General features: G+C 48.2%; 2 protein-coding genes across 5 annotated transcripts; one reads left to right on the forward strand and one right to left on the reverse strand.

Annotated features, from left to right (window-relative positions):
• Window positions 1-1,213: 1,213 nt before the first annotated feature.
• On the forward strand, window positions 1,214-6,683 carry LOC117430289 (pigment epithelium-derived factor-like). 3 transcript variants are annotated; one of them, XM_034050176.3, is made up of 8 exons: window positions 1,214-1,428; window positions 3,538-3,605; window positions 3,713-3,905; window positions 4,189-4,344; window positions 4,512-4,718; window positions 5,133-5,269; window positions 5,477-5,687; window positions 5,924-6,683. In XM_034050176.3, the coding sequence occupies exons 2-8, from the start codon at window positions 3,543-3,545 to the stop codon at window positions 6,187-6,189; spliced, it is 1,233 nt and encodes a 410-aa protein (XP_033906067.3). In that variant the 5' UTR covers window positions 1,214-1,428; window positions 3,538-3,542; the 3' UTR covers window positions 6,190-6,683. The 3 variants fall into 3 exon arrangements, with proteins under 3 accessions (XP_033906067.3, XP_033906066.3, XP_058856872.1); XM_034050175.3 differs by having other exon boundaries at window positions 1,215-1,428; window positions 3,535-3,605; XM_059000889.1 differs by lacking the exon at window positions 1,214-1,428 and adding an exon at window positions 2,059-2,078 and having other exon boundaries at window positions 3,535-3,605.
• Window positions 6,510-13,532, reverse strand: LOC117429122 (SET and MYND domain-containing protein 4-like). 2 transcript variants are annotated; one of them, XM_034048327.3, is made up of 10 exons: window positions 13,199-13,532; window positions 11,963-12,107; window positions 11,422-11,511; window positions 9,607-10,969; window positions 8,987-9,169; window positions 8,357-8,526; window positions 8,011-8,155; window positions 7,796-7,912; window positions 7,510-7,633; window positions 6,510-7,363 (listed from the first exon to the last, which is right to left on the reverse strand). In XM_034048327.3, the coding sequence occupies exons 1-10, from the start codon at window positions 13,330-13,332 to the stop codon at window positions 7,216-7,218; spliced, it is 2,619 nt and encodes an 872-aa protein (XP_033904218.3). In that variant the 5' UTR covers window positions 13,333-13,532; the 3' UTR covers window positions 6,510-7,215. The 2 variants fall into 2 exon arrangements, with proteins under 2 accessions (XP_033904218.3, XP_034758413.2); XM_034902522.2 differs by lacking the exon at window positions 11,963-12,107 and having other exon boundaries at window positions 13,199-13,310.
• Between the last annotated feature and the right edge of the window lie 82 nt (window positions 13,533-13,614).

The following is a 13,614-nucleotide window of genomic DNA, read 5'->3' on the forward strand; positions in this document are numbered from 1 at the left end:
TTCCATATGTAATACATCATGTGATGTTATGCGTCTGCCAGAGCTACACGCTGGTGTGGGAAACATGCAGGCATGGAAATAGCGTGTAATCACACAAATGTACTCCAGACAGAAATCATTGGGCATTGGTTACGCTATTAACCCTATCTATCTATCTATCTATCTATCTATCTATCTATCTATCTATCTATCTATCTATCTATCTATCTATCTATCTATCTATCTATCTATGGTATGGTTTCCTGTTCGTGAGACTCGGCTCTTTTTTAACGCGTTATAGATTCGCCTCGGCTCTCGGGTTTCGTATCGGGTTGGGTAGGAAATGTTTCATCGGAAAGGCATTCACTTCCCTTTCCAAACACTAATTAGCAAGTGCATGTCCAATTTTGTTTTTAATTTTAAACCGCAAACGTAAACTTTAAAAAATGAATATGCAGCAGTTGCTGGTGGAGTTGGAAAAATAAATAAAAGCGCTCTGTGTGAGCTGAGCCGTGCGCACTAAACCGTGCATGCATGTGTGAGACCGGGCTGTGTGAGCTGAGCCCTGCGCACTAAACCGTGCATGCATGTGTGAGACTGGGCTGTGTGATCTGAGCCCTGCAGCACCAAACCGTCCATGCATGTGTGAGATCGGCTGTGTGATCTGAGCCCTGCAGCACCAAACCATGCATGCATGTGTGAGACCGGGCTGTGTGAGCTGAGGTCTGCAACCGTGCATGCAAGTGTGAGACAACAACAACAACAACAACAACAATAATAATAATAATAATAATAATAATAATAATAATAATAATAATAATAATAATAATAATAATAATAATAATCATCTTCATCTACGATTAGATAAAGCGTAAATTAAAATGTTATGGAATTGCCTTTTATTTTCAAAAATGGTTAAATGCTACAAGCTAGCACAGTATACCTACACTATATATATATATATATATATATATATATATATATATATATATATATATATATATATATATATATATATATATATATAATCTCAATGCGCTATTTTGGCATTATCTCTAACTTTCTTATGGTTGTACTTATTTGAAATGATTAAATCTCCAGTAACATGTTTTGCTGATAAACAGCTCCATTTTTATGGATTTTTCTTGCATAGCAAACCATAAGGACCGCGATACCCGGATGTGAAGCGGACCTCCACGCAGGGCTCCTGAAAGCGATCTCGCTGTAAGTGGAGATGCTCTCGCTATTCGGGGGGCCCGAGGGAGGCTCCAGCCTTGGCGTGCCTAATCTGGCAGTGAGCCGTCAATCACAACGGGGCGAGACGTCAGAGCCAATATTTAGTTTGGAAGGCAGGCAGGCTCGAAGATAAATTGCGCTGTTAGCGATCCGGAGAAGACAAAGGATAAGCCTCTTAGCAGAAGGAACCGCAGAGCTAGACTGAGGGGAAGGGTAAGTCCGCAAGCCATTTCTGAACTTTGCAATAACTCTGGAGTAGGGTTGGGAATAGTGCTGAAAAACACAAAAGCGGTCAGTGCCGAATAGGTGATAATGAATCACGATGAAATCCCACTTGCTCTCAGTGCATCGCTTATTGAACACAGTTCGTACCCGGGTAGCTCATCAATGCGAGGGAATGTGGTCTACTCGTTTTTCAACACCCAATTAGGCAACTGCGATCGGTTTACTTAATCTAATCGTTCAGGAATGAACGCAAATGCCTAACAGTACAACACGCGTATTGGTTTGCATTATACGTGGCACTGATTGGTAAAAAGAAAATATAGTACCGTTTTGTACAGAAGAAAAGAAGGAGAACGTTTCGCGCATGTGTCTGTCCATCTCCCTCTTAATTTTATTTGGAACGATTTATTTCTGCTGCCCAATCAAGCTCTAGCGGTGCCTCTTTAATCCGGGTCCCGTCGGAGCGAGGGTGGGGGCCGCTGTTAATGTTTAAACAGGGCTGTGTATTTGTATACAGATTCAGAATGGAAAGTGGGTTTGTTGGGCGGTGATGGAAAGGGGAAACGACAGGATTTGGGTCTGTTGTTATTTTTCCCAGTTTGAAACATGGATGGGCTGCAGTTTAAATATTAACAATTGTAAGATTTTTTTTTTAGCTCAATGAAAGTAATGAGATCAGAGTAAAAGGCGCTTTAGGTTTGGGGCTGGGTCTGTTGTTTTTGGAATCCTTAGATAGATAGATGGATAGACAGATAGATGGATGGATATATTTGAAACGACAGTATTTTGAGCCAGCCTGGCTGTGGGTAACACTTTTAAATGTTGTACTGTGCATACGAGGCTCAGTCTGCTTGTGACGCTGCGCGGCGAGCTCCATTGGGTTTATGTGCAGATAAGCAGCATTACTTTACAGCATAGAGAAATTAATATGCTGAATTCCTTAGCAGACTGTGACACGCTGCGCTGTACAGCTCCAAAACATTCAGGCGAAACACTTAACCCAATCAGCGCGGCTCAGTGCGGCTGTGCGGGGCACGCAAGAAGAGGCAATGATGTCTTGTTTTATCAGATTTTTTTTAATGCAGACACGCCTTTTTGTAATTTAATTTATCTTTATCGCACATTGTATTTGTTGAAGGCATTACATACGGGGATTAAAAAAAAAAACCCAGATGCCTCTGTCTCTTCTACACCATGGTCTTGTTGTCAGTTTCAGTAGGTGTCGATATGTCTAAAAAAAAAAAAAATTTTAAATTGCGGAATAGAACTCAATACACTTGCTATTCCTACTTGTCTGGGTTCAAACCCAGTCCCTGAGCAGAGATGAAGGCAGTCAGTGTTGGGACCGCAGAGCTGTGTACTGAGATGGCTTGGGGGAGGAGAGCACTCTGCACCTATTATACTTGTCAGTGGCATGCATATCTTTTGAAGATGTCTCCTTATTGTTTATGCCTTATCTCATTGAGCTTTGCTTGCACAGACTGCACCTACACTTTGAACTGGCAGGACATCCCATTCAAATGAAACTAGTAGCCTAAGGTACTGTACACTGACGTAGCCTGCAACAGTAAACATGTGTGGCCTCTTGTGATTGGAAGGGCTGCCTTACCTGAGTATATTATATCATCCTGGATTTAATCAAAATGAAGTAGAGTGAGGACAGTCCCTTGATGGCATGCACTGCTTATCGTTTAATTGCATGGCCCATGAAGTTCTAACATTGTTTCAGTAGTGGAACTCCTTTACCTGTTATCAGACTGCAGGCACCTTTCAGCGACACTCACATCTAAAGACCTGGAGCACTGAGGAATTCTAAAAATGACGCGCAAATACTGGTTTTTTTTTTGGTTGCTTCCTAATCTTTTTTTTATTTTTTCTACAAAATAAGTTCTGGGGAGTTAAATAAACTAAACTTGATAAGATAACAGCTTAAATATGGACATTGTCCTGATTTGATAACGGAGAAATGTGTGACAAAACACAGCTGTGACCTTTCGTTGGCCAATAGAATTTGGTTTCTTACTTGTTTTTGAAGACTGTAATGCAATGGGAGTCAATGCAGCCGCCCTCACTTGGTTCAGTCTTTCTCTCTAGCAGGCAGGATGAAGACGACAGCCCTCGCACTGTTTATGGGAGCTCTTCTCTCCCTCGCCTCCACCCAGCAGGTAAGCCCCCTCCTCTTTTTCCCTTTCACACACTCTGTGGTTCTCTCTTTCTCCTACCTCTCACTGTGATGTCACGTGGTTATCTCCCTCTCTCGACCAATCGTCAGGCCGATCCGGAGGAGCCCATCCCCGCGGAGGAAGAGGAAGTGGAGATATTCACCACCCCCGCCACTCAGATGGCAGCTGCTGCCTCCAACTTCGGCTTCAATCTGTACCGTCAGCTGGCGTACCACGACCCTAAGGCCAACGTGTTCCTGTCTCCCCTGAGCATCGCTGGCGCGCTCACACAGCTGTCTCTGGGTAAGGGATCGGGATCTCCATGCTACACCATCCCATACCAGCTGCATTTACACAGCCTTCTTCATGTGCAAGCAATAAACAGCGAGCAGAAAGAGCTCCAAACTGCTCTCTAGCGAAACGCCAAATCAAAGAGATGAGTTTCGAGCTCAGACTTAAAAACAGGGACAGACTCAGCATTCCGGATCCAATCTGGAAGCGAGTACCAAAGGGGAGGAGTTTGCACACTGAAAGCCCTTGCACTGTCATCTTTTAATCCAGTTCTTTTGGTGTGTTCTCCCACCAGGTGGCTCCCCCAGGACGGAACAGCAGCTCTACAGGGTGCTCCAATACCACCACCTGATGGACCCCCATCTGCACAGCACCCTGAAAGACCTGCTGGCCAGTGTTAACACGCCCAGCAAGGGATTAAGCATGGCTTCACGAGTCTACATCGACAGGAGTGAGGAACTAGCCCACACACACCCTCCCTGAGCCCTCCACTCACACACACCCTCCCCCAAGCCCTCCACTCACACACACACACACTATCCCCTGAGCCCTCCATTCACCCCTGCGAATCTGTTTACAGCACTGACTTGCACTGACCTGTGGCTGTTTGACCCGCAGAGCTGCGTCTGAAGGAGGATTACCTGAACGCGGTGGAGAAGGAATACGGCGTGCGGCCCAAGGCACTGATAGGCAGCCCCCGTGCCGACCTGAAGGAGGTGAACGACTGGGTGCGCCAGCAGACGGGAGGGAAAATCGCCCACTTCCTGTCCGCGAGCCTCCCACGCAACATGGGCGTCCTGCCGCTGGGCGCCGCGCACTTCAGAGGTAGGCAGGGGGAGCCGCTGCTCAAACACAGCCTGGCCAGCTGACCAATCAGCAGGGACACTTTCAGCAGCACGTTTTCTCCTTTACGATTTTTTCTTTGTAGTTGCTTTTCTTTAAACTTTGAAAAGCAAGGTTCTGTTTTTTTTCCCCCTTGGTAAGTTCCATAATTGAGCCAGTTCTGCACAAAACGATTTTTTTTTAAATCATTTTTGTTACAGAACTTCATTAACAAAGCATTGCTTTTACCAAGTATTGAAAATACACCGCCTCCCTAAAAATAAAAGAAATCAACACAAGTGAAAAGCAGCCTTGCTTGCCAGCTGGTGAAAGCATACCTCTGCGTGGCTCACAGGTTGCACTGGGACAGCTGGCCGGCTGTGGGTGCAGCGTTAACTCTTTGTTGTCTGGTTGCAGGTCAGTGGGTCAGTCGGCTCCAGAAAGGGAGACCCGAGCCCTTCCAGGTGGACAGCTGGACCTCAATCCAAGTGCCCATGATGAGCGAGACCAAGTACCCGGTCAAGCTGGGCATCGAGAGTGACCTCAACTGCAAGGTGAGCTGCACAGTCCCGCTGAGATGGGAATGTGTTTTAATAAGGTGTGAATACATGGTGCCCGGTGCTGCTGGGGTCACACTCACACAGGCAGAGGAACCCGCCAGCCCGTGTTTGACAGCAGCACGGCGATGAAGATTGCAGCGCTGCTCTTTGTGCATGTCGTGTGCTGCTGCATTGAGTTTCCTCTGCCTCCCTCCCCTCCAGATCACTCAGGTGCCGATGCAGGGTGATGTCAGCATGCTGCTCTTCCTTCCCAATGAGGTCAGTCAGAACCTGACCCTGATTGAGGAGAGCTTGACCGCCGAGTTCATCCACGACGTGGTCAGCGTGCTGCAGCCCGTGGACATGGACCTGTCCCTGCCAGCGCTCAGCCTGAGCTCTGAGAACAACCTGCTCCCCCAGCTCCTTGACATGGGTGAGTCCCTCTGCAACGCGGCACTGGGAACTCGTTTCAGCTTCAGTGCTGTACTTACTGCATCAGAAGCCCCCCCTTCTACCACAGTCTTTCACCTCACACTCACACCCGCTCTTCTTGTCACTCTCTGTTCCTTCTCATTCTGCCTTTCACACCTAACCCATCCATCTCCATTCTCCTTTCTGCCTCTCTCTTTCTATCATTCTCCGTCTCACTTTTTGTCATTCTCTTGACAGGGCTGGCCCAGTTGGCGTCGCAGCCGGAGCTGGTGAAGATCTCTACCCTGCCTGGCAAGGTGAACACCGTGCATCACAAAGTGTCCCTGGAGGTGATGGAGGAGGGGGGTCAGGCCGCGAGAAGCAGCCCCTCTGGGAGGGGTCAGTCCTTGGATCTGTCCTTCCACGTGAACCGGCCCTTCATCTTCCTTGTGCGGGACGACACTTCAGGAGCCATCCTCTTCATCGGCAGGGTCATGGACCCCCGCAAACTCAAGCGCAACTGAGACCCCGACACACAAACACACCGCGCGCACAGCAGCAGCTAGACAGTTTCACAGAAACACATTTACTGAGGCGCAACACACAAAGGGACAGCTGCAACACGCTGACATTATTGCTTTTAGTAAACATACTGTATGAAGTTTCTAGTCTGCCCTTCTTCTCCCACATTATATATATATATATATATATATTATGCACAAGTATTGCTAAAGGGTTTTTTTTTTTTCCTACATCGAGTACGTATTTTTCTCTCTAAAATACCCCTCCCCTTCTTCTCATGAAATGACTCCCAAGCCAACACAACTAAAACGCAGACTATTGATTATTTGGGCTATCCTGTTTTTTTTTTTTCCTCAAATTATTATTAAACAGTATTAAACCTGCTGGAAGTTCTTCTAAACTAAAATGAAACAAGGATTGGCTGCTGTGTTCTTGTTAACTGGCATTTTTGTAACAGAGTTCCTAATAAAGACGCAGGGTCCTTTGTTACAATGTGTCTGTGTGTGTGCGTGTCTCAGTGTGTGCATGCGTCTCAGTGTGTGTGTGTGGTGGGCTGGTTCCTTGCTTCCTACCATTGCATTGTAACCTAACCCCCTGCAACAATCTCTCTCTAGCGGATGTCAGTAATACCACGTTTTTTCGACGTGGCATTTTTTACTGAAGGATTCCTTGCATCCACTTGAAGCCACGTGCCGCAGGGTGACCAGCTGCACTTCGCTTCCCACTTTCTGGCAGTCCTTGTGACATTTCTGGAACCCTGAAAAAACCACTTACAAAAATCATTCTCCCTTTCACTGGTGAACACATTACTGGCTCAGTCACAAGGAATAAGAAAGGAAACACAGATCTTCCTCCAATGCTTTTGAAATAGGGATGAATGCGATATCTGCATGTGGTGCTGTTAGTTCACACTGTAGTTCAGATTTTCTTCAGTCAATACAAGGCCTTCTTTAAAGACTGTAGTGTCTGCCCAGTTTCCCACCGTGTGCCTCTTCCTGGTGGTGCTGGCAGGAAGTCCCCTGGTTTGGTCAGGCGGTGTGCTGAGATTGCAGTACCCCCCGGAGACACAGCTCCATCTCCTGAAGTTCCTGTACCAGCTCGAACCCAGGGCCGCAGTGGAGGGTCAGGATCCGCTGAGCTTCAGGGATTACAGACAGAGCCTGGGGGACCGAACGCCTAGAGAGAGAGGGGAAGAGGATGAGTGGGGATATGGGGGAGAGAGAGAGAGAGAGGAGAGACAGAAGGGGAGAATGACTGTTGAGTGCTTGGGTTAGCTGGAGAGAAAAAAAACCTTTACCAGATTTACAAGGGGTTGTTCTTACCCGTTGAAGTGCAGCTGGGCCAGTTTGAAGAGCTGGTGCCCCAGTTCAACACTGTCATCCCCATACTGGGAGCGAACCACCTCCACACTGCGGCTCAACTGGGCTGCAGCCTGCTCCCACTGCCCTGGAACACGCACACAGAGAAGGGATGCTACATGTTTCTAGAATTCATTCATGCATATTCTGTAAGGTTTCTAAATGTAGCAAGGCTACCTCTGTTTGTGTATAACGCGTTTCACGATCACGTCTGGAATTAAATAAATAAAACTAAGTACCCATTCCTCACCCATGACAGCGTAGGCACGTGCCAGAGAGTCAGCGATCTCACCCTGCACTGGGTGCGTCTGGGACAGGAAGCCTTTCACTCGCCCCTCGCACGCCCGCAACCCCTTCACTGCTCGGTCTGAGAGACAGAGAGAGATATCAAGCCAACACACACACAGCGTGATTTGAGCAGAGATAAAACAATGAGTGTCACACACACAAAGTCACAGTTCTTACCCGGCCGGTCTCTCTCAATCAGCTCCACAGCTTTTTGGATCTCTTCCTGGATTCCCAGCAGTTTTCGGGAGAGCTCTAGTCGGGACAGGGCGAGCCCACAGGACCCCAGGGAGCAGCAGTATTGCTCCTGGCTCCCCTGTACGGACTGACACAACAAAGCACCACACGCGTCACAGCACTGACCCACCCCTGCTGGCACAGCACAGTATTACCAACAGCGCACAACATCACATGTGATTAACAGGGTTCTGCATCTCACCCCGCGAGAGGTCATTAAATCACATTCAAATACAAAATGGAATTGAAAAAAAAAAAACTGTTCAAATAATAGAAGTGAACGTGATACCTGCACAGGTGACCCACAACGAGTGCAGCGGACCCCGTCCAGCTCTGCCGGCTGACCTTTGCCCCCTGACCCCTGCTCCTCATAGCAGGCAGCACACTGACACAGGAAGAAGTACTGCTCCTCTAGGAGGCGCCGTCTCTCACACACAGGCATTCGGCTTCGATGTGGCCCTGCACAGACAGAGAGACAGGGTTAGAGGCTCACACTAGCCCTGCAGAAAAAGAGAGAGAGAGAGAGAGAGACAGAGAGGCTCACACTAGCCCTGCAGAGAGAGAGAGAGGGAGAGAGAGAGACAGGGTTAGAAGCTCACGCTAGCCCTGCACCCTGTCCTGGAGTCAGCTACCCTCAATGAAGTAAATTGTTTAAAATGACAGGAGGCAGTTTTGAGCTATCAGAACCCTGCTAATGAAACAGTTCCCCCCTTATAGCTGCATGAATATCTCCTAGTAGTAAACATAGAGACTCAGATGAGATGCATTCATGCTGTGAGTTTGAGCCACTCCAGGTTTTACATTCTGCGAGTCTAATGAGACTCCTATTGCAGAGCATTGCTTTATTAACCAGCATCCGTCTTCACAATGACGCTGCAACTCAACCGCACGGAAGTGAGGTAAAGGAAGCAGCGGTTACCGTAGCAGTGCAGCAGCTCCTGGCCGGCTCCGATTGGCTGGGAAGCTCGGACAGTGACGGTGTTTGCCCTGAAGGTGGCACTGGTGTTGGGGGAGCAGGAGTGGTTCAGTAAGCTCAGAGTGGGGAATATAGCCGTCGCAATTCGAACCTGTGCACTGGACTCCACTGTGCTTCGACTCTGGCCTGAGAACAGAGGAGGGAGGGGGTGAGGTCAGTCCTGTCAAACACCTTTGTAACCAAAACATAGTGACTGCCTCACAGACCGCATCCAGCGAAGCCCGTCTGTAATTCACTGTCTGACTCTCACAGCAAAAAATACTGAAAACAATGATTTAGTGAAGGTCGCTTACACAGTAAAATCCAATTTACTGTCAATATGGACTAACTGTGAATGAACCAAATTCATGAATTCTCAAAGCGTTAATATATCGAGGAAGCCCTGATCCTATTCACGGTGTGATTGGAAATTGGGATTTGCCCTTACTGGACATGTATTATTAATGAATTGCCAGGGGTTTTACTGCCTTCTAGTGGTGTCACTGGAAACAAAAAGACCTGGATGTCTGAATGTATTAAAATAAAGTTGTGCACGCATCTGAGCGCAGTAGCATTTGACCCACCTGAGTCTCTTACTGCTGTCACAGCCTGAGCGTTACACCTCAGCTGCAGCATGTGTCTTAGCACCGCTGTTCCCAGCATGCTCAACTCTGGGGACGGCTCTCTGCGTTCCTCTTTCTCTGACTGGCCCACGCTTCCTGAATTCTCACCCCTGTCCTCATCCGATTGGCTGCTGTTCTGCTGTTCCTGTGATAGGGCACTGCTCTCATCCGCTGCCCCCTTCTCCTCTGACTGGCTAAAGCTCTTGGCTCCGCCCCAGGTGTCCGGCAGTGGCCCCTCCTCCTGCAGCCGCTGGCACAGCGTCGCTATGGTAACCCCGCACAGGAAGCGCAGTGCTGGGCTGTGCCTCTGGGAGTGAGGTAGCAGGTGATGCACTGAGCGGTAGGAGGAGCCGAGGTAGCGCCCTGCAGAGTCACAGCCAGGCAGGACCAGCGGGGCTGCAACACCTCGGCCTGGGTCCAGGCCACCCTGCTGGGGGTCAGCCCTGGCTGGGGCCCCCGTCTCCACTGGAGCATCATTGCTTTGTAGGGTCTTGTCAATCTCTAATAGTCCTTTCTCTTGCAAGGAATCACCATTCTCCTTTGAGGCACCCGCACCTTGGGATCCTTCACCCACATTACCCAGTGGATCCATTCCCTTCAGCTCGCCTGCCTCCTCTGGTATTCCCCCAGAGCAGCTGAGCCTACCCGCCGACCCCACTAGAGCAGCCCGCAGTCCTGTGGCTCTCCCATTCATCTGCTCCCGGGCCCCCAGCACCTCCTCCAGTCCGGCCACTAGTGCCACCCGAAGAGCCAGTTGAGCCAGCACCCCCAGAGTGAGCAGCTCACCCCCTAAAGGGCACTCCGCCTTGTGGTACCCCTCCCAGGCCTGCTCCTGGCACCCCTCCCCACAGTATCGAGCGTAGCAGCATCCCTGGCAAGGCACAGGCGCCACCACTTTACTCAGACAGCGGTGGCAGTGCCAGTCCTCAGTGCCAGCCTCTTGATTTGGTTTCTCGAGCCTCACTTTGGCACCTGTTCCAGGGATTAAAACGCAGGCAAAAGCTTCCTCCTCCAGCACGGCCTCCCCCGCTGCAATGCCGGACACAGCCACCAGGTGTCGACCTCTGCTGGGGTCAAACTGCAGAGCCACAGCGGGAGAGGCTGAGGGAAGCAGCACTAGACTCTGCTTCTCTCGCAGCCCCTGGCTCTCTGTGGTCCCTTTGTGAGTCAGTCCTCCAGGGGTGTCTGAGGGACAGGGGGTGCCAGCCTCCCCACCGCCCCCCTCCAGTCGTGAGAGGCACTCTGCCCTGCGCCCCAGCAGTTTGGGGTGCAGGTTTTTGGGGTAACCGCAACTCAGAGCTCGGGTGATGTCCTTCAGACATTCCTGAAGAAACAAAGAATTGCTTTAGTAACAAAGGTTTTAAAAGTACGTCATTTCCACAGCATTTATTAACTATGACCTTACATGTACGTTTCTTGACGTTACAGTACAAACAAACAGAAGCATTTTCTGTCCCTTCAATTTTCACAAGTCGTTTGCAGTCTTGAAAGCGAGTGCATATATTTTTTAATACATATTTGAGCTGATCCTATGAAAAAGGTATCGTCACTTTAAACACTCCCTCACAAGATACCTCTGCAGAAGTACTAAAAAATAAAACATTCAATTAGATAAACATTTCAACTAGAGGCCTTTTTCAATGTCTTTACAAAGACCTATCGCCAAAATGTAACCCTAAGAATTTACTGTAATATTCTATACAGAATTTCTATGGAGGTACAAAGACCCTGGCAAACCTGCCCCAGCGCCGCTATCAATACCCAACGAGCGCCCACCTGGTAGTGCTTCAGATGCAGCAGCGTGGCTGAGCGGTTGGCGTAGCAGAGTGCCCTCTCCTCACTGCCCGGGTCAGCCTGGCACAGCCCCTGTGGAGACAACAGCACCTCGTCAAGCAGACGGGACCGCGACAACTACACACACACACATGCACACACACACGCACGCACACATGCACACACACAGAGACACACACACTTGTATGCTTTTAAAAAGGTCCTCAACACAACGTGGACCAGCAGTGGATTACCAAAGGGATTCCCATCTTCAAATTGAAAGGGGCTGTTGCAGAGAGACTGGTCCATGCAGTAAGCTGCTCTTTACAGTAACACAGTAGGTTAGGAACACTGAGGAAGGCACTAGCCTGAGCTTCTGTCTACTTGACTTTGTGTTTCTTATAGTTTTACCCTAGAATTCAGGTTGGTGTGAAGGACAGGAACCCAGCAAATATCTGTTCCGCTTCCCAACTCTCGCTGGTCATCGAATTTAAAGCGTGACATCCTGGTTGTATCTCCAGCCACAAACATAAAAAAGCTGTACCTGTGAGTAGAGCAGTGCAGCCTGGGTGTAGCGCCGCTCTTTGAAGCAGGCATTGCCCTGCTGTCTGTAGGACCTGGCGGCTGTGGGGTCCTTGTGTATCGGGCGTCTCTGCGACAGCCTCATCAGAAACTCTGCATCTTCACGGCTAGACACAGCGAGACACAGACAGGGTCAGCATGTACTGCGTGTTCAAACACAACAATCATAAAAAACTACTTCCCAGGACCAAAGACAGAGTGCTAGAAGAGACAGCAGCTGCTTATTTTTTTCAAAATATGAAAAACCTAATCATAAATTCTGAGTAGACATACTTGTGTGTGCCCAGTTTCTAACTGCCTGTTTTCAAGCCTGCTAATTGAAGTGACTACAGCACACAAATCAATTGAAGACAGTGTGGTTGCAAGATTTTCATGCAGCTCATGTCCAAACCAGTCAATTCGATTTGAAATATCAACTTATAAGAGACATTAATATACATTTCGAGTTTCACTGCACCATTATATTACATCGTTAATCATAATTTCCCCTTGTGGTTCTAAAAACAGACCCTTCTGGAACGGCACCATTCAGACCAGAACACAGCAAGATCCTTTATTAAATCTACTTTCATTTCCAGGGCAGTCATGCTCTTGAGTGTGCAAAACTGGAGAACCAGATGCAGCAGCAACAAGGTGACAAAGCACACTCTCACACCTGCTGCACCCTTTTTCAAATTGCATTCAATTGGTTTTGTCTTGCTTCCCCAATGCAACGTAACTCGGAAGATGATACACGTTACACACACTCCAATGCAAGTAGCAGACGTGCAGTTTGCTAAACACTGAGTGACTTATCTCTATAGAGGTGGCGCTGCTGGCAGGCAGACTTCAATAAGGTTTAAGCTTGTGACACCTAGTCCAGCTAGAGACGTCAGCGTTTGTTTCTGGTACGTTATTGGAGTGTGCATACGATCAAGAATTGAAGTAAGTTTCGACCAGGAATCAAATAATTCAATTGTTTTAAACACGCACAAGACAGCACTCGCCCAGGCACACTTGCATAGACAGCCCTTCCATTTGTTCACTTTGGTGTTGCTATTTATGTAGTCCCTTTTAAAGCGTTAAGGTCACCAGAGTGTAATTTTTAAACCTGCAACTTAACAGTGGTCAGGTCTTTCCAGTTCCCACAAAAACATGACATAATGTTTATCAGTAACTCCTGCACCGGTGTACGGAATAGTTTCGCGGCCGTACTCACTTCAGTATTGAAAAGCAGAAGCTGAAAACATCGCTCGGTTCTGAGGATGACGTAAACGCCTGTTTTTGAGCCGAGGATAAACTCTTCCATTTTTTGACGGCGAGGTCTTGCCATTCCGGGCACGGGAGGTCCATTTTCAGGGTCTGTCTAACTCACTCGATGCGGCGGCTCTGTGTTCAAACCCGGGGGGGAGGAAGAGGCTGCCCGCTGCATCCACGCCGCTCAACACACGACAAGAAACTACGGCTCCGCGTCCGCCATGTTGGCTCAAAATCAAAATGTGATGTTTTATACAAATAAATGTTCTCTCGCAATGGCAAACCTTAACGCTAATGAATACATGTACTTATTTTAAATAACATTTACAAGAACAACAACAATAATAATAATAATAATAATAATAATAATAATAATAA

The sequence above is a fragment of the Acipenser ruthenus genome, chromosome 26 (genome assembly GCF_902713425.1).
Source record: "Acipenser ruthenus chromosome 26, fAciRut3.2 maternal haplotype, whole genome shotgun sequence".
Lineage (NCBI taxonomy): Eukaryota > Metazoa > Chordata > Actinopteri > Acipenseriformes > Acipenseridae > Acipenser > Acipenser ruthenus.